This window comes from Fukomys damarensis, unplaced genomic scaffold, assembly GCF_012274545.1.
Source record: "Fukomys damarensis isolate Sample0158 unplaced genomic scaffold, DMR_v1.0_HiC HiC_scaffold_9, whole genome shotgun sequence".
Classification (NCBI taxonomy): Eukaryota; Metazoa; Chordata; class Mammalia; order Rodentia; family Bathyergidae; genus Fukomys; species Fukomys damarensis.
The window spans coordinates 10003200-10024310 of NW_022900921.1; the positions used below are offsets into that span (position 1 = coordinate 10003200).

Genomic DNA, 21111 nt, shown 5'->3' on the forward strand with positions numbered 1-21111 from the left:
ACAGATAAAACAAAAACAATAATAAAAAAAAAAGAAAAGTAAATCATTTACTATCATGAGCAAAGACAGTACTGCGAGGGCAAAGAAAACTGTAGCGCAGTCCAAAGTCTGTGAAGTGCTAGGATGAGTGGATCAATAGTGTGGGGAAAATTGTAGAAGGATGTAGAACAGTTGAGGCAATGAAATGAAGGAATTAGTCGCCGAGTATGGATGGGGAAGAATTTCCTTATTGAGGCGCAGTGCCCCAAACCTGATTTCCCTAAAAGGGCACAGCAAGAAGCTGTGCATCTGAATCAGAGTGACCAAGGGGATGGAGGTAGGAAGCAAGGTCGGCAGTGGAGTGGACCAGACCTGTGTAGGGTTTTACATTCCATTGTGAGGGCATTAGTTTTGACTCTGAAAAGAAGGGGGAGATGTTGAAAGATACATAACAAGGGAAACACGTGCTCTGATTTGGTTTATGGAAGAGCCAGTGAGGTTGCTATTTTAGGACAACCCTAGGGCTGGAAATGAGCCAATTAGGGTCCTGTGCAGAATCCCAGGTAACAGGAGTTGCTGATCTGAGCTATGACAGGTGAGAAGTGACTCAATTCTGAATACAATTTAAAGGCCCCTCATTCCACTCACTTTCAATTTCTTGGTTTGTAGTAACAATATTTGCTTAATTAAGTTAAGAGAGCTATGAGCAGGAAGAAGATGGTGAGGACAGATGATTATTAACACTCAAGTGGGCACTGTGCTAAGTATCCATCAAGCCTATAATTATTGCGTTTTCTTTGGCAGATCATGACTCAGAGGCACAGAGAGACCAAGGGAAACAGCTGGGCCCCATGCTGTCTCAGTGTGAGCTGAAGCTCAAACCCAGGTGGCCTGACCCTGGAACCTGGCATGTGAGGAGAACACACTCTGTTCTCCCCTTTCTCTCCCCTACACACACCTGCCCCCCGCTCCAGTTTTTCAGACTGAATCACAGAGACATTCCACATACTTGGGCTCTGTCTTTTCTGGACCCATTGTCCAAGAATGAAGAGGTTGGATGTGATGCTTCATGGAGAAGTGTGCCGTGATTCATGGGATCAGTCACTTGGGTGATTGGTGAACTGGTGTACTGGAAAACGTAAGGAACAACCAAGTCACATATTAAAAAATGCTCTCCAAGTCAAAGCAAGTTTTTCAGTGTGGTAAAATACAGTTCACATAAACTACAGTCCTCACCATTATTAAGCACATGGCTGAATGGCATTAAATATATTCCCATTATGCAAGCTTCACTACCACCCTCTACCCACAGAACTATTTTTATCTCTCAAAAATGAGATTCTGCTCTCATTAAACAGTAAATCTTGATTCTTTCCCTCCCCCTCCATCCCGCCCCTGCCATCCATTACACCTTGTATCTATGAATTGGACTGTCCAAGTACTGCTTAAGTGGAATTGTGTATTATCTTTGATTTGGTGACTTCCTAATTTCAGTGAACACCTTCTAAGTTCTTTCCACATGAAGGACCTCTCTTATCTTTTAAGACTGAGCGGTCATCAGTTTTACATATGCATATATTTTGTTTACCCATTCATGTGTTGATCAATCAAAACATTTTAAAAATCTTGTAGCACACTAACTTAGCTTACATTTTAATACTCACATTATTTTATAATCAAGTATAGTTGAGTGATTCAAACATAGAGACCCTCTTTATTGCTTCTAGCCTGTGAGAACAGATCTGAAGGCTCAGAGACTTAGTAACTGATTTATGTAAAGTAATAGGACAGTCTCAGTTCCCAGAAGCAAAATGTCTGTTGACTTTTCTTCCATAGTATCATAAATATAGAGCTTTTCCCACTGTACTCTTTTCATCTCATCTGTTATGTTTCATTGGTCCCAAGTTAAGCAAGTCAGTTTATTTGTACAATAGTTTCCTTTTGAGGTCATATTTAGGTTTTATGAAAAATCCTACTTTCCTTAGTAAGAAATAGATGTTTCCTAAGTTTAACCTTGGGCAAATGTGATTTGATGGTTCTTCAAAGAATATATAAAACCAGTTGTAAGTGAAACTCATTTCACTTTAATAATTTTAAAAAAGCCTACCAGCTTTGACTTATTCTCTTTCAACTAATTTCATAGACTTGTCCATCATTATGATCCCACATGGGCCTTTTGACCAAATTACATGAATAAAAGCACTGAACACATAATCCTTAACTGTGATGTTTTTCCTCTTTCTTTCTTTTTTTTAAGTATTTTATTCAGATCTTACTTTCAAGTAAAATTTGCATAAGCTCAGTTTTTAAAAACCAACATGAATCTCCCAAAATAAAGTTATTTCCAGTATTTATATATTTCTGAAAGATACTCACTTGGCTTGTTTTACTTATTCAAGATACCATGCTATTTTATTACTGGAACCAGATTTTCTTCAGTCTCAAAGGGACCAGCATGTTATAAGATCATAAAATTTCAAGGTGGAGAAAAGCACTAAATCTTACCTAGCCCCCACACTCAGCTAAAATGAGTTCACCTGCTGCTCATCTATCATTTTTTTTCCAGCCTTTGCTTGGGTGCTTTTTGGCCTGGTTGCCACACTGTAGGGATCTGCGTTCCTCTGCTGTAATTGGGGTCATAACAGTGTGCCTTCAGAAATAGTATTTACTGAATATTTTTCCTTTAATGTATTCTTGGTTTTCTTTTGTCATTTCAAAGAGAAATTTAACCCTATTCTAAGTGAAAAAAAAAAGAACACAAAACAAAACAATGTGACTTCCCATGAATAAAAGATAAATGTAAAAATATCTATAAATAGGGAAACATTAAACCTGAGGCCAGGTCTGTCTTTTACAAAAACAGAAACGTGAGCATCTTATAGAGGTATTGATGTTATTATAAACCCCAAATTAGATATCACCTTCAGCACTGTTAAAGATATTAAGGAAGATTGAGAAGGAAGTGACCCTTTTGTCCATGCTCTGTGACATAAACTCATGCACCCTGCTCAGTCTCGGACTTTGAGAAACAATCCTTTTTTCTCTAATTCCATCCTTTGAACTACTTGGCTGTTAGAAACTTCTCTTCTGATGGAGTTGTTTGTGTCCATAGAACATCCACAAATGACTTTACTTTTCAGAGCCAGCCGGAACAAGTATGATCTCTTTTCCCTACAACCATTGGGCTATTTGGAGATAACTTAGAGCTAAGCTGGCCTTTTCTTCTCTTGGGTGGCTTCCTTAATTCTTCCCATCTTTCATACTGGAAATAAAATAATTCTTCAGTAATACTTGCCTGCTTTCTGCTCCCTCCGGGGTATTTACATAGCTGTGTTAGTCAAGGTTCTTCAAAGACAAAATCAGTAGAACGCATAATTGGTGGGTGGATAGAGTGTTTTGAGTACAGTATTTGGCTTACATGATTATGAGGCTAGTGAGTCCTAGAGGGCATCTGCTTTACCCAGACTATACTGATTTAAACATGAGTCGTACCTCAGAATTGACAGTATGAGCCCAGGGTAGTTAAGTGTCTGTGCAACATAATGCTATTCAGCTTATTAAAACGTGCTCAACCCCTACATGTGGCAAGTTCAATATTCTCTTGAAAATTTGAGCTAAGAAACCCAGGGGCTATGGGCATAGAGTGACAGGTACTGGGTGATAACAGTAGTTTCCTGACCTTTATTATTAGTCATGTCAACCATAATAGCTAACACAGATCAAGACTATGCTCCTGCTAAGCACAGTTCTCATTTGTTTTCTGTTATTATGTACTTTTTATAACATCCTGTAAGTTAAGTTCTGCTTTGTTATCTGTTGTATGGATGCAGTCCCTGAATGACAGAGGACATAAATTACATGTCCAGTTTTCAGTAGAGCTATCAAGAGGTAGGGATAGGACTTAGACCTAGGTAATATGAGTCCAGAGTCCCTATTATAATCACTGTATAACCATAGGTCAGTGCTGGTGAACCTTTCAGAGACTGAGGGCCCAAACTGCAAGCCAAACCCACTTATTTTTCACAAAGTGACAATGCAATTAAACTGGAATACTAAGGTTTTAGTTTAGGAAAAAAAAACTCATACATGGAAAGAAAAACCCAATGACAGAGTTTTCGGTGCTAGAAACAGCCTGCTGGGGCACATGTGTTACAGGTTTGCCACCAGTGCCCAGGCCCTACTCGCTCCCTCACTGAACCATTAAAAAGCACTGCAGAACACCCCAAGTGGCCGCTTCTGTAAATAGAATTGTCTTTTTGACATATTTAACTATGTTAATTGGCCAATTAATTCCCATATTGACTGCCTAGAAAGTCACTGAGTGGTTCCAACAGGATGGCACGTCATCCATACCACAGTGATGAAGAGCTACGTAGTTTGAGAATCTCCAGGCTGTGGATAGGACCATATGGATTGTGCAGTAGGCCACGTTTATGTCACATCTGAATCCTTCTGACATGCTGAAAGTGCAGGCTTGCTCAGTAAAAGTCAGAGATACCAATCATCTGAGGCAGTGTATCACCAGTAGAGACTATGGTTAATTGGGAAGTATTAGCCACATTTTTTGCCGTGTTTCATTAGACTATGCATGGCTAATAAGGCACAGTGCATTGGACGTATCATACGAGTCACTGAGACCATCACATATTTCCATGTAATGAGATGCTGAGACCATTATTATGTATACGTGATATACATAATCAGCGTCATGCTCTTTGTTGTTCACCGTTTTTTAAATCTTATCCTTTCAAATATAGGATACGAGCATAGTATCCCAGACATTCTCACCCTGCTCAGTGGCAAAGCAGGAACATACCCTTTTCAGGTATTGCATCTTAAAAGCTTTTTGACGTGGCAGTCAGTGCCTTCATATTGTCTTTTGATATTCATTTATCTGAAAAATATTTTTTATGCCTACCATATATGACAATGTTTTAGGAACTAGAAATGCAGTAATGGGCAAAACAAGGTCCCTGCCTCATGGAACTTTTATTGTAGTCGGGAAAGACATCTAAAAAATTAGAAAGGCAAGCCAGGCACGGTAGCACACACCCATGATCCCAACCCTTGGTGTTTTTTGTTTGTTTTGTTTTGTTTTACAGGGTCTGGCTGCTTAGTTCAGGCTGGTCTGGAATTCATTATGTGTCCCAGGCTGACCTCAAGCTCACAACAATCACAGTGTGTTCAAGACCAACTAGGACTGCCTAGCAAGAACTTGTTTAAAAAAAAAACAAAAAAGGCTATCCAGTAGACGTAATTAAATATCAAGTTGTGTTACGTGAAATAAGGCAAGAATAAGAGGAATGGAGAATGAAAATTCTCCTTGTTAGGCAAGAAGGTCAAGGCTGCCAAGATGGAGGAGGCGGTAGTTCCAGTTGCAGGGAACAGGAGGAAAGTATCTGGATCCTTGACTAAAGGGCAAGGAGCCAGGTGTCCTTGGAGTGGAAATAGCATGGGGGACCAGCGGAACAGAGACCGAGATCATAGCACAGCAAATGATACGGCACCTTGTATTGGAAAGTTTGGGGAGGATTCTTCCCCATGGGAGTGACATATAATCTGTCCGGAATTTGAAAAGAATCATCCAGCTGCCCTCAGGATAATAGACTTTAGGGGAGCAAGTGCAGAGGCAAGGAAATCAATATGAACTAAAAGAGCTAATTTTACATTTCCAAGATACGTTCATTTCTAATTATCTTTTTGTATTTGATTTATAATTTAGTGGCACTGCAGCCAGACAATGTGTTCAGGGTGACGCTTAGTTGTTTAAAATTCCTTTGTGAACGAGCACATCCTTAATTCTGGCAGATGCTTTACAATATGTGAAAACAGTCTAGATCCTCCATGTGTCGGCTTCAGTTTTGCAGTTTCACCAGTTCAAACTGGTGAAATACTGGTATTCAGACCATCTGTATCGGTGCTATTTGGTCTCCAGAATCTATAGTTTTCGGAGAGACTTGTGATGAAGTTTTACATTACCTTTTGCTAAATTTACCTCACACTTCTGACAACTTCTATTGAATGCATTTTTAAGATACTGTGATAAATGCATATCTCGTCATAATTTATGTAGCTTCTTCTTAGATTTTTTTTTCTTTACATGCCTTTTTTGTAGGGAACATTAATGCCTCTAAATTGCCCAAGTTGAGCTCAGCCTTACAATCTTCTTGCCTCAGCCTCTCAGGGTTGTGTGTTTCAAACATTGTGCCCAATTCTTTGGCATATATGTCCAGTGGAATTGCCTGGTCATATGGTAATGCTGCATTTAAGCTCTTCATGAAAGGATAAACTATTTTTCATGGGGGTAATACCGTTTTTCATTCCCATCCACAACTGAGAGTTCTGATTTGTGCATACCTCTGCCAACATGTTAATTTTTGTTTGTTTATTTGTTTTCATTTCTTTATGGTCGTAATGAATAGGAAGATTATTAATTTTTTAGAGTTACCATAACATACTGGTTTTCCATCTATCATTATTATTGTTCCTCAATATTGCAATAGGTTAGAAGCATGACCACGGAAACCTGAACTAAACTCTAGTCTTTAATTAATTCTGGCTGTATTTCTTAAGTGGAAAAGTGATTTAAGTACCCATAGCCTAAGTACCCTATCACAGATGACCATACTTCTTCTCTAGAATGAGCAAGGAGATACAGTCTTTGTGAGGTGAGATAGGCTCAAACTAACTTAGAGAAAATTCATTTAATTTCTTCCTTTAACACCATGTCTTTTCTGTCAACCTAATATAAAACAGACTTTACACTAGTTAAGGAATGAAAGTGCAAATCTTTGTGTTTTTCCAATAAAAACTGAGCTGTCTTCTCAAAGGTTTAGTGCCAACTCTGAAATCACTTCTCTCCCTTTTCACTTGCCTAAAATTTAAGTTTTTTCTTCTTGACAAAGCAAGAAAAAATTAAGAACCCATGAAAACAATTAAGAAACTTATGTAGTACTTGTATTTTTCAGTGCTTTCTTAATGTCATATACTTTTATGGGTAAGATTTTATATTTTATATTTATGGTTATGAACATACGAAGGCTAACGTCAAAGAAGGAAGGTCAGAGTCCTAGATCTAGATGACAGGCTGAGATTCTAGGTCATGTTCTATGTCCTCTGGGAATTAATGCTTAACCTTTCTGTAAATCTGCTAATACAGGGATACAAAGTTGTAAATACTTTGCCGCAAACCCTGAAGTATTTTCTTTGACTACTTCCTTTTCATTTCTGAAATGAACGCCCTGCCTAAGTGAGCCACACGGGTCATACTGTTGTTCCGTGTTCTCATTTGGAATCAGCAGTTACCTAGGGAGACCTGTTCTGCCCCAGTCAGCTTCTCCATGGCAACTGGGATGCGCCCCTTCTCCCAGACAGAAAGTTCACGGAAAGGAACAGCCTTGAATGTGGCATCTTCAAAGACCTTTTGTGATCACAGTGGCTTTTGGTGCCTCACAGAATGGCCTGGACACACATTTCATGCAGGGTTCGCTTCCTGCTCTTTAACGTTAATTTTTTTTACCAAATACTGCTGTCAGTCTCTGCTAGGTTTTGTGCTGCCTGTCTCGCCATTTCATTTTAGTTTCCACAGAAACCTGTGAGGCGGGTGCTGTTCTTTCCCCTCTACTCTTTATGGGTATAGAAACTTAGACCGGAGACTGTTACTTCCCACCCTGCATTTGCACAGCTAGTAGGTGAAAGAGCCAGGCTTTAATCCCAGCCGGCCTGCCTAAAATCATGATGTTAATCACTGTGTACAGGGCAGTGTTCACCTGCTAAGATCTCTCAATTTGATGGGGCCAACAGAATTTAACAAAATCAGTCTCGGTGATTAACACCCTGTTTTAAAATATGTCTTGCAAAGGAGAACCGTAGGGCTAAATTCCTCAGTACGCCGCCTTGTGTCATCTTTTCAGCTCTGGAAGAGTTACAGTGTAATGACATTTCACACATTATTATCCCCATTTTCCAGTTAAGGAAACCGAGACAGGTGGGCTAGGACTACTAATTCAGAAGAGGCAAAACTGTGTGTAATTCGGGATGTGGTGCTTCCAAAGCTAGGTGTAACCACAGCACATACTTGCTAGAGGCTCCCGTGCCCCTAGGCGTCGTGGTTTGGGATTTGTTTCTTTCTTCTGAGGTCACGATGCCATTCTGACTAATTTCTCCCGGGGCCAGACCTCCATCACGTGAACCAGCGCTAGATTGGGCACATTCTTCCTAACACAAATGCAACTGTGTCTCCCACAACAGGAGCCCGCGCCCACGCAGCAGTTGTCTTTTATTCCCTGTTAGTAGCTCTGACCTCAGCTGGCAGCTTTCTGAAAGGCTCCCAACGTCTCTACCCAAACTTTTACTGAGAGATGCTTTTGGCTCCTGAGAATGCCACGCACCGTTTTCGGAAAGGTCACGCTGACGGAGGGAGGCGAAACTGGGCAGCAGCCGGAGTGGAGGAATGTGTGGGGGCCGTAGCAGGGCCAGATTCCTGCTCCAGGATCTCAGGGTGCTCACAGCGGGAGCGGGCAAGGATGCGTCCATGGCAGGGCCCAGAGCCAGAGATCTCGAGGCTGTGACCTTTCCACTGCAGAGAACAGAGGAGGAAAAGTGTTTATCTGTGCTGGTTTCGGAATCGTGAACAACAGCATTCTGTATGAAAAGCACATTTTGGTCTCGTTGTCTGCTGAGTGCCATGGTTTCATATGAGACAATTTGGCTGCAAGGAAAAAGATGAAGAGGTCTCTTTGCATGTGTGGTCTAGCAGGCCTCACAGAGAGCCCTTCATGTCACGGTTGAACTCTTAATCCTTTTATGGTTTTAAGGAAGAAAACGTATATATGAAAGCCGTAACCTGTGTGCATAAGCATTCCCTAAGGTAGCTCTACCCCAGATGGGTCCTGCGGTATTTTCTGTTGACACGGAATTTAAGTGAAAGAAACAATGACTAAATAAATATTGGCTATGTTGGGTACCCAAGGAGAACAAATTATGTTAATGTAAGACTTCTCTGAGCCAGGAAAATGCTAATGTAGAGCTTGGAGCGGGCTAGAAGGTAGAAAAGGAATGAATTTTGAATTGCGTGAAGTTTTTTGGCTTGCTAACCTTTTTTTTTTTTTGGTGGAAGGCAAGTTTTAGGTTTTTTTCATTTTGGTTTTTAATAAAAGTGGCTACTTTGTTATAGAAAAGTTTCCTGCAAATCACTGCAAATGCCTGACAGAAGGTTTAGGCAGTTGCTGAAAGTGTGATTTTACATGCTGTCCACATGAAATGATTAGCTGAGATAATATGTATCTGAGTGCCAGGTGAACATTGCTCAGCGCCACTGTCACAGTCCAGCTCTGACCTCATAAAGAGTTTGGATTATTACAGGAGTGTTGATTTTGTCTTTCCAAATAGAGCACAGGGCTGCAGTCCCACTCTCACTGCTCTGTTATGGTTCCTGGCATTGTGCTGCCCAGCATAAGAGTGTGAGAGCTCTGGTTTGGCTTCCCCCACCATGCAAGGATAAAACATCTACTTCTTGCCACATTTCAAAAGCTGCCTTGGCCAGACCTGCATTTTTCATAGACTGGAGTCCACACAACGCTCTGTCACTTGGGCTGTCTGGCTTTCCATAGAGATTCCAGTTAACCCTTATATCGGACCTTACCCCAAAGGAAGAAAATGTGCCAGACTTTTGTTCTCCGATGAAATTAGCTGTACTTCAGAAACCTCAGATAGGAAATTAACAATAATTTATAAATTTTATGTCTCCTTCTGATTGATTGATTATGCATAGATCTAAAAATGTAAATTTAGCCCACACCATCAGTATTTGGAGACACACCTGAGCTGGAGACAGAAATGTTGTGTTTTTGTTTCATAAGAAAATTGTTTGAAGTCTTTGTAACCTTCAAACTTTGAGGATTTTAACTTGGGATGTTACCTTCAAGTTAAACAGTTGCATTTTAATGTCTGCTATCTCATAGGATCCCCACTGACCATGCCTAGAGAGAACAGAAAGCAAATTTTAAGCTGCCAGAAAGAATCAACAAGGAAATGCAGACTTTTTCATGAAAGTTGACAGCGAGATAGTGTAATTGTGAACATTTTTATAAAGATGCTCTTGGTATCTAGTGTGACTGTACAGTGGGATTCAGAAGATGTGATACAGGATTAAAAGAAATGCCTGCTCTGCCACACCAGTACTTCAGACCCCTAAATGTCTCATAATTAGCATTTTCCAAGCTGAATTTTTAAATCCCCAACCTCATGCCTACAAAACTCTCTTCAAATATTCTCTCAGTCACCCACTGCTCTGTGGCTCATTCACTGTGCTACTGTGAAACACAGGGGCTATCCTTGATTCTGCCATTTTTAATGCCCAAGCCTTATCACCCCTGTCAATTCTACAAATATGTCTTTCATCTCTGTGCTTCATCGAACTCCAGGCCAGTTCAGTATGCCATCATTTCTCACCTGCTGGCTAAAGAGTCTCCCACGTAGCTTTTTTTTTGTAATAGGGATCAAACTTGGGTACTCGCACTTGCGAGGCAGGCAGCGGAACCACTGAGCTAAATCCCTGGCCCTACACCTGGCTTTTTATACTAAGTAGTGCACTCCTTTTCTAGGTGATCCCCGACACACTCATTGGGATGATCATTGAATAAGGTAGCATCACTGAAAAGTCTGATTGCAAAGGCTGAGACCCCAGGGTGGTGGTATTGGGCACTGCTATGTACCTTTAGAGGGTGGGCCCTAGCAGACTGTCCTTGGGCTATTGCCCTCAGAGCAGTGGTGTAGCTTGAAGGAGGGGGCAGAGAAGACAGCACATTTTGGGGCAGCATTATTGGCCAAAATAATAATTATGCAGCATTGTAACAATTTACTCCATTTTGACACAGCAAAGCTTTGAGTACCTCAATATACAAATGTTTTATCCTCATTTTATTCTGCTCTTCAAATTGTATCTCATATTGTACTGAATGAACTCTGCAATGTTTGCAACTTTTTGTAAAGAATCCTTTAAAAAATATTACTCATTTGATTAGTAGTGTTTACTAACATCAGTTTAGTATTATCATCATGCGTTATGAGCCATTATGATCATTTATGATTCTTTTGAGCTATATTTGATGTTAAGCTAAGGTTTGCTGTGTGCGTCTGAATGCAGCAGCCTTGCTAGCAGCATGAGTGGACACACAAATCGCTGAGTGGTTTCCATCTGCGTCTCCCCCATGGCAGCCTCTCGATCTGGCTCATGTGTCAACGGTCAAACTTAACTTTTTGGCTAGCGAGCTGCTGTGGTCGATCATGGACCGATGAGATGGCCTGCAGTAGAGATAGCACCTGTGCACTGGTCCTGGGTCCCATAAACATATTTTTCTAGCTATAAGATGTTTCAGAAATTTCACAGTGCGATTATATTAAGCCACACACTTAAAGTGATCAATCTGTGCAGAGATTATCTTAGTTTTTCTCTCTAGGTCATTTTAATTTTCTACTTTAACACTGTAAATTACTGTATTTTTATTTAATAAATAACTGTGACATAATTATCGACATTTTTCCCTATGCATCATTTTAATTTTCTGTTTAAATAGGTTAACATATTCAAATATGTTGGAGGGCAGCAAATCGAAAGAACCCCCCAAGCAGGACTAACTCTAGCTACACTCTGCGTCATAGAGGATTCTGGGACCTTGGTGTCTCATTTTCTCTCTTCTTCGTGGTTTGAGATATGAGTGTTCTCTCTGACATTGTACTTCCAGTGGAGGTGCAAGCCAATGTCGCTGCCATATCCTGAGCTTAACTCTCTGAAGCTGGGCTAGTCTTGGGTAGCTTGGATGTAGCTAGACTCAGGTGTTTTGCTGTAGTAACTTACAGATCATACGATGTTGAAATGACAGTTAGCTGAAATCGTGATGCTTAAGTCTGTCAGTGTCTTTTCACTTTTGAAGAATGCTTAAAACCCTTGAAATGGTCTATCTGTAAGAGAAAAGTAGGTAGATAGACTTACCAGATGTTTAGACATATCACAAAGTCACAGGGGAAAAAAATATGGTATCAGTGCATAGACAACAGAACAGACTACACAGCTCTAAACCAGACTGTGTATGTCTTGGAATTAATGTGACAGAAGTAGCACCAAATATTACTGAGAAAATGCCACTTGTTCGGTGGACGGTGTTGAGTAAGACAGTTTTCTTTTCCATTCCTACTTAACAACTTGTGAAAGTGAATACTAGGGAGAATACTTAACACAGAAAATAAAACTCAAATTTCAATATAAGAAAAGATAAAGGAAAGCACAGGATCTCTTGATGGATTCCCAAGGCATCCTCTATAAAGAGAAACAAATTAATTTTCTTGCATCAAATTTAAACATCCGGCAAGGGCAGCAGAGATAATATTAAGAAATTTTCATTTCTCCACTGATAGTCAAGTTCCAGCCACACTGACCTTTCTCTTAGTCTCTCCGATATGCTAAGCTCCTTTGTGCCTGGAACCTCTATACCATCGATGGCTCTTTGTGAAACTTCTTTCCCCTCTGGGTCAGCTAATGGATCTCTCTCATCCCTGTGATCTCAGCTACAATGTCTCTTCCTTAGAAAGGCCTTTTCTGAACACCTGAGTTACAGCAGTCTCCCTGCATGTGCCCAGAGTTCACCTTCTTGCATTCCTCACACACATTGGAGTTGCACTTACATAATTATCTATGGAAGCCTTAGTTTATTCTCCAATTCTCCAGGACTATAAGTGCCAAGAGATCAGAGGACACCTGCTTACCCACTGGCCCAGTGCTTCATGCTTAGAAGATACTTTTAAAATGTTAGTGGGATGGATTGATCTGTGGCAGTTGAAAGAAGGCTCCTGTGACCCATCCCAGGTAGGTGTTCCATGCCCAAGGAACATTTCACGCATTTAACTATTATCTCGTCAAGAATTTGGGGTAAGAATTGCTAGTTCTGCTTCTCCCTGTGTCCCAGAAACTCAACAGCTCACTTCCCATTTATATTCCTCTAATTCCTTTGGCTGAATTGTTGATTAAAGATCGCTATACTGTCCTTTCCCCTTGGTTTCCCACGTTCCGATTATCACCTCTCTCGTGCTTCATGGTTTGCCTTTTGGAAACTGTTTGCCAATTGCTGTCAGCCCTCATTTAATTGGTTCTTTTGTTGATAACTCTCCCTCTCTGTGGACTCTTAATTTGATCTGAGCATTTGATTATTCAACAAATATTTATTAAGTGGATGCTGGGAATGAGAGAAGCTGGCCATCCTCTGGTGACACTGACACATCCCCATGCTGACTCAAGGGAAGCCTTGAGGCAGAGCAGCTTCACTTAGCAAATTGTAAAGAGAGCACAGTGCACCCCGATTTGGGCACTGAGCAGAGCGGCTCAGCTACATTGCTCTGATGGACAAGCTGGACAGTTTCCTGGCCATCTGAATCTGTGCCTCACAGTGTAACTTCATTCTTCACCCTGGGGGGCAAGTGCCCAAAACAATAGAAACCCGTCCATCTACATAGTTGTAAAATGGTGCCCCAAAGAAAACCAGAAACAACCGTAGTACAGCATTGTTTCTAAATAGGCTTTCCAACAGGTCAACCCAGAGCCAATTTAAAGTATTGTATAAAAAATAACAATGGTCATAATAGAAACATTACATGCTTGCTGAAGAAAAACTTAACCCTTTGGAAATGATTTGAAAGACAAATCTGAATTTGTGTCAGTTTTTTTCTCCCAGGTGCATCAAGAGTTTTGTTAAGCATCGATCTGTAGCTGAGTCACTGTGCCACCTACTGCTTCTGGTCATCCTGATTCTTGGTCTTAGGGAAGGATGACCAAACAATCTTGGGAGAATATGCCGCTTGTTCGGTGGACGGTGTTGTGTAAGACGGTTTTCTCTTCCATTCCTACTTAATGACTTGTGAAAGTGAATACCAGAGAGGTCCCACTCTGTTAGAAAAGCTGAATACAAAGTCCCATGGATAAATTTTTTGTTTCAGTGTAGGGGAGAATTTTCTAATGTGATCAGACGAAGTGTGGAATTACTCATCTGTAATACATCAAAATTCTTCCAGGGTCTCTTTCTGAACTTCTAGGTCTTAGAATTTGGCAGCCTTGATATAATTTTCAATAAACCTTTTTAAACAATTTTGTAAAGCAGTTATGAAGGTAGTGCAGAGTGGTCCCATGTATCCCAGACTTTCCTATTATTAACATCTAATATCAGTAATTATATTTTGACACAATTAATGAACTGATAATGATATATTATTAATATTATTATTAGCTGAAGCACAACCTTTTCTCAGATTACTTTAGTTTTTACTTAACGTCCTTTTTCTGTCTGAGGTCCCCATTCCGGATACCTTCATGTATTTAGTCCTGTTATCTCTTGGGTCTCCCCTTGGCTGCTGATCGTGTCTCAGATTTTCTTTGGTTTTGATGACCATAAAATTTGTGAATAGTGCTGGTTCTGAGCTTCATAAAACAGCCTTTGAGCTTTCTGAGATTTCTCCTTATGATTAGATAGTTTCTGGCTTCTGAGGAAGTACACAGAGGTAAGGTGCCTTTTTATTTCAGCATGTCAAGGACATCTGTGCTCCCAACGTAATTTATCAGTGTTCATGTTGTTGACCTTGGCCATCTGGCTAAGGTAGTGCTTGTCGTATTTCTCAGCTGTGAAGCTCTTCTCATATCTCTTTTTCTATTGCCATTTTATTTTAAAAGGAGACCCTGCAGTGGCTACCTTAAGGGATGGAGAGTTATCTATGACCGTGATCTGGCATTCTCCCACACAGAATATTTAGCTATTCTTCCCCATTTATGTGTTTGCATATGTATGGACTCCTCTTTGACATGCCCCCATCGGTGTGGGGTTTGGGATTTTTATCTGTTTGTTGAGCACATCCTTTCTGACATTATAGATGCTCCAAGTTCACGTTGTAGATTTCTTGCCCCAGTAGTAGATCAGCTGTTTCTCTAAGGAGCCCTCTTGAGGCAGTTTTGTGTGTTTCCTTAATAATTTTGAAGCCGTTTTGTAGCCCCTTTGTAGGCATTTTTTACATGTTTTTTTTTCTTTCATTACCATTATATATGGCCTTGAATTTCAAAGAAGCACAGATGATGCAGAGTGAAACGGGAACCCAAGCCCACTCTGCCTGATGCCTGAGCTTGCACTCTGCATCTCAGCCCTCAAAGCCAGCCTTCATTGGAACCTACCTGGGTGTGAGGTAGAAACAAAATTGTTGTGGGCTTGTGTTAGGAGGAGAGGACAAAAGTCAGCCCAGTTCTTGGCAAGACTGCCTTTAGGATTCCGGCCGTGCCAACCTTTTGTCTTCTGAACTTCTTTCACACTGAGAGTTCAGAGCCTTTCTGTGTGAAGAAGTTGTTTGTGTGTGCACAATTTTGCGTTTTTTTCTGTTTATCTAAATTCCTGGAGCAAAGTGTTGACTCGTACAAGGGCAATGAAGATATGCCACAGTGTAGGATTTTCAAGATAAGCAACTTCTGGCTGCCACGTCGTGTTAAAACAGACTGGAGATATGGTTCTGGTGAAATGCAAATAGTAAGATCTGTGCCTTTCATGCCAGGAGAGCATAAAAGTGGATTGAAATATTATCACATGGCTGTGGTAGTTCTTTTGCATTAACTCAGCCTCCTGATGGGCTGTACGCTTCCTGAAGATAAAAGTTGTTTGCATTTCCCATTGTCCAGAGCCCGGAACACAATCTTCTGTGTTCTACATACGACACTGCTGTACAGAGGTGCTTAAGAGAAGCTCTTGGGTCCTGGACTGGTCATTCCCTGCACTCGATATTCACAGTTTTAACCACCTTTTCTCCTAAGACGACGATAGGATGAAATTCATCTAGAGGTAGAGGAACACTTGTGAGGAAGAACAGGGCCTGCTTCCTTCAAAAATCCCCCTGAAAGACATAGAAATGAGGGTGGGGAATAACTTCATAGGGTCATGGAGACAGGAAAAATATAAAATAGAGAAGAAATATCATCAGAAGCATTTAAGATTCTAAGTGGGCGCATGACAGGCAGTCGACCTGGCAAAACTAGAATCCACAATCTTTCAGTGAGGGACGCAAAGAAGAAACAAGAAACTCCAGAGCTCTGGCCGTGCTCGTGAACTGATGGCCTTCAATATCCAAAGTTCAGGATGGGGAATGAGTTGAACCATGTAAAATGAATGAATATCGACTTCACCAAAGTTACATTAAAAGTCAGTACCATTAGAGAAATTAGATGGGTGACATCTAAAAGCTGGTAGATCTAGAGGTGGCACAGAGGCACGCTTCAGGCCACAGGAGGAAATCACCTGAAGAATCACCCAGAACAGTTGAAGGCTCTTGTAGTTGTGAGAGGTGTGAATTGCTGCTCTTCGTTGCAAGGCTTGTAGCATCTGACATTTACACATTCTGCTTTGCTGTAAGAATAAATTGTACATTTTTTAAAAATCAGATACAATAATTTTTAAATGTCAGCATGCTGGAGCAGTTAGTGGTCAAATAGCCACATGCACATACTAGCCCTGGAGGACATGGTGGAATAAACAATGTTCATTTCAGTGGCCCCCAACTCATCAGGGAAGGATTTGAGACCCTTCTGTTTATTCTGCTTTAAAGAAACACAGACATTTGTGGTTTATTCCCATCAAAACCTTTGTGTGCTGAGAATCCCAGCACCAGGTGCCCTTGAGTTGTTTGAGAGGAGAGTGAACCTGGACCTCTCCTTCTCCCCCCGCCAGGGAAGATAGTGAGTTGCCTGCTTTCTGTGTCTCCCATGTGGTGGCCCTTTGTCCAGAAGCGCAGGCTGACTGGGCACCCACTGACGTGAGTGGTCTGCATCTTCAGGTGAGAATCTGCCAGACAACTTTCCTGCAGCAGAGCTGAGCCCCCAGACCGCTACCTGCAACCCTCGTGTCCTCCAAGGCTACCCTGAGCTCACACAGGCAGGGCGGTGAGTGGGAGAGACCCCTGAGAAATGTGAAGAGGATGCGAGGGCAGAAGGTCCCCTCTCTTTGGACCCAAGAGTATTTCTTGTTCTAAGACAGAGGAGGCTTTCAGGGATGCTTCACTTGGCAGGTATTTTCCTAGTTTAGTCTTAGTAGGTTTTCCTGGTTTAGTCTTCCATCTGAGTAGGAAAAGTCAGAGAACAAACTAAAAAATCGCAGAGACCCAGCCACCCTGTGAGGCTCTTCATGTGGTAGCTGGGTCGTGCTTTCTTCTTAGTAACCTTTGTGTCATATGTGTACCTCAGGATTATAGCAACCTGCCTCATGGGAGAGTGAGGTTCTTTGCTTAAACCTTGATGTAGCAAGGATACTATTTTCCAGGTTGCTAGCATGTTAGAACAATGAGTGTTAAACTGTAATGTTTTGGACATGGTAATGAAGCAGAATACATGGTTTTATTACATCTCTCCCTGTAAAGGTTGGGCAGAGCTCTTAAGAGATGTTTCAGATGTTAGACTTATTTGAACACTAATAAGGGTGAACAGGTATTATTTGAAGAGACCAGGATTTGAAAGACAATGGTGAGTAAATGGCTTATATTGAGAGACCCTTTGAAAGATGGAAACAGAGAACTTTGCAAATGTAAGGGATCCTGTTTCACTCTAATAGGTTGGACAAAAAATATCGGTGATGTAATTAGCCTTCCCAGTCATTTGTCTGCTTCTCAGCTTCTCTCCTCCTTTTCCTTCTTCGCACCTCTTCTTCCTTTTCTCCCTCTTCCTTTTGTGTTGCTCACTGGTTCTTTTTCCTCCTCCTTTCCTTGCCCTAAAATAACTGAGGACCTAATGTGTGCCCGACAGTGGGCCACATGTCTTTTCATAATTACGTGTGGAATGCTAACATGTATTAGTAAGCACAACTCAAGAATTTAATAATTTAATATTTGCACCCTAGAGTAACTAAATAGAGACTTAGGGTAATTAAGTAACCCGTTCAGTGTCCACAGAGCTTTCAAGTGGTGGAGGAGCGAGTGGAAATTAGCTTTCTCCTCCAGATCTCCTCCAGCTTCCCTGGCACACAGAGAGTTCTCCTTCCTGGCAGTGGTGAGCTCTGTATTGATGGTTTTTAAAAATGCAAAGAATCAAGCAAGAGGAGTGAGCTGAGTTGCGCAAGGCTTCCCTTGCATCAATGCTAAGGGGATTTATCCAGTTTTCTGACTCCATGTCACTCTTCTCTGCAGTGTATGAGGATAGATTTTAGTACATGAACTTCTAGAAACATACAGTCACCTGTCCTGATTCCAAGCTCTGGGTTCGAACTTCCTTTGAATGGCTTTGAAGTTGTAAGTAGAGTTGCTGAGGACTCCGAAACAATGACAAACTATTTTAGGCTAATACTCGTTTTCTTATGTTCACCACAAAAATGGTATGACAATATTATATTAAAGGCACTTCTTTCTTGACCCAGTTTCAAAAAGGAAAAGCAACACCTTTTTTTACAGGGAGGCAATTGAACTGTAAACTGTAGAGGGCTGTACTGAATTAGGCATTACTAGATATGTCAGAAATGACTGTTTCCCCCATCCTAGGTCAGTAGCTCTCACTCACAGTTATCTGATGACTCAGGGCTTGGATGGGTTAGAGGCATTGGTTATCCTCTTTGCAGATAACCTTAGATGAGAGGCATTGTGGCTCCAGACTGTCAGTGTACAGTGGCTGTCATTGTATTTTCTCTCCACCACTATGAAAGCTGTATGCAGGTACTAGACTGGGCTCCCTAATGCAGGCCTCGGCTCCAGCAGTTTACAAGGAGAAAGATATTGGACACCCAGCCGACTCTTTCCTTCATGACCTTTGTCTTTCTGTCTTTGTCAACTTGGTAAACTCTCACACACATATATTCTTTACTAGGGTCAGCACAAATGTTTATCCCTCCTCTGGGAAGGTCTCCAAACACTTTGGAGCTGCCTGATTGGTTCTTGTATTCACTGTCTCACATAGTCGTCCCTGGTAGAAGGTAAGACATTGGAGGTGAAGATTGAGTTTTGCTTCTCTTGTAGGACAGTGGTCATGTTTATCTGGACAGACTCAGCCCACAGATGTACAACTGAATATTCAGACAGGAGTATGCCATGTGGTGACAGAGGTTTGCAAAGACAGAAGTGACTGCCAAATTCTGTTTTTCTAAGAAGGACTGGATGATCCTGGCAGGTATTGCTGAAAAGGAGATCTTCGGAAAAAAGACGTTAGCAAGTAATAGCCTTCAGGCTACATCTAGTGCTTGCATACTGCCAGCAAATTAAGAATTATTTTTAAATGGTTGTGATGGGAAGGTAAAAGAAAGGAAGCCTAATACATCGTGATACATTAAGATTATGTAAGATTTGAAATAAAAGGTTAAATGATGCAAAAATTCTAATATCACTCTTCATAGGTAAAGGTAATGTTTCCTTGGAATGCTAGTGTATCCTCCTTCTGTGTGTTGTCCCAGACTGTTTTACACGGCACAGCAGAGCTGAGTGGTTATAGCAAAGACCACATCCCTGAAATATCTGCCGTGAGGCCGTTTGTGGAGAAGGACTACGAGCCCTGTTCTGAGTCACGTTCAGGAGTGTCCGGCTTACCTTCACCAGAGAGGAGAGTAGATGGTGGCACAGAGAACCTGGAAGCAAAGAAATCCAGGAACAAAAATAAATAATAAGAAGAAAGGAAGGCAGAGGCTTATGGATGTGCTGGGTTTCACCTGCACGTGCTGCAGCAGGTCCCCCAAGTATTTCCACAGATGACCCTGTGGCTGTGAGTGTTTCCCACCGGCTTTCTGCCCTCCTCTAAGGAGGACTCTGTGGTTTGCTGGAGAAGGTGTGAGCAAGATGGCGAGCTCACGTCTTCAACAAGCCCTAGGCGGCTCTATTCCCAGTTGTTGCTGGCTCAACTGTAATAATGTGTTTTGTGCATGTGGTGTGTGTGTGTGTGCACGTGCGCATGCCTGTATGTTTAAGAGGATCTACTTGGAGTATATACCCACTGATTTTCACATGTGTGAACATCATTAAACATTTTGTATTTTCAACTCAAGATGAATCCATTGGAATTTGGCTAACACCAGTTCCGTCACTTGCTGACTTAAAGTTCTTTTAGTTCAGAGATCTGCCATTTTCACGTGTTTCTTTCACGTTCTTATTACAGGGTAATGCCCTATACTTCAAATCTGCCAGAAATGTGACAGTGAACATTCTCAATGATCAGACTAAAGTGCTAACTCAGCTGATAACAGGTAAGAAAAAAAAGAACCTTGGAAGGCCTGGTCCACGCTGGTCCACGCTAGTCCACACTAGGAACTCAGAAAATGTATCCTTGAAGGTCAAATGAAACACTTTGAAAAGAAGGTTTGTTAACATGTTTACTCTGTTGAGAAAGAAAACACAGCATATAGTTTGGGATGGTAAAGGATACACCTATTTGTAGATCCAGTGATACCTGCTTAGCAGAAAGCAAAGTTTTTTTTTCCATAGATCATGGCCCTGCAATTCAAGCCAGCTGCTTCACCTGGTTCCCAAGCAAAGAAAGCTCCTTGCTCCACTGCTGAAAGAAACTGGGTGTGTTAAATTGAGCAAGCTGAGTGTGTGCAAAGCCACACACTGTACGTTAGGGGTTGTAGAGGGATTTTTAATGATAATTTGAATCCATGCTATATTTGCTATATGTGCTTGCTGTCTCTGAACCCAACGTCTTTGCAAGATGCAGAGGTATCCATGAAATACATTTGGTGTGGTTCTTTTTAAATAGAAGATCTGCTTCTAACAGCTGTGAAAGGTACACACTGGGTTTTAAGCTGCCTGTTCCCCAATTTTGAATAAGAATTGGTTATTCTTCATAACGACACATGTGTGCTGCGTGGCCACAGTATTGTGTTACATGGTATGATCAGTGTACATGCTATAAATGGTCACCATGCAGCCCACAGTGGAGGGGAGAAGGATGTGGGTTCCAATGGCATTGTTACACCTCCAGATAAAAAGGCCATTTGTTTGACTTCAGAGCTAAGTGAAAAGTATCCATATGGAAATTTGAGAAGCAGGTTGCCCACAAACCCTGAAACATGACTGTGAGTAAAATTTCTGGAGCCCCACTAATCAGCAAGCCACAGGAAAACAGATGCCTTTGTGGTGGAGTCATTTCTGCTA

The 21111-nt window shown here is 41.3% G+C and overlaps 1 protein-coding gene across 3 annotated transcripts in view; it reads left to right on the forward strand.

Annotated features, from left to right (window-relative positions):
• Window positions 1-21111, forward strand: part of Sgcd (sarcoglycan delta) — a 501008-nt gene that overhangs the window by 327437 nt on the left and 152460 nt on the right. For all 3 annotated transcript variants that reach the window (XM_033761597.1, XM_033761598.1, XM_033761596.1), the window contains exon 4: window positions 20114-20201. In XM_033761597.1, coding sequence (XP_033617488.1) covers window positions 20114-20201 — 88 coding nt within the window. The remainder of the gene's footprint in view (window positions 1-20113; window positions 20202-21111) is intronic.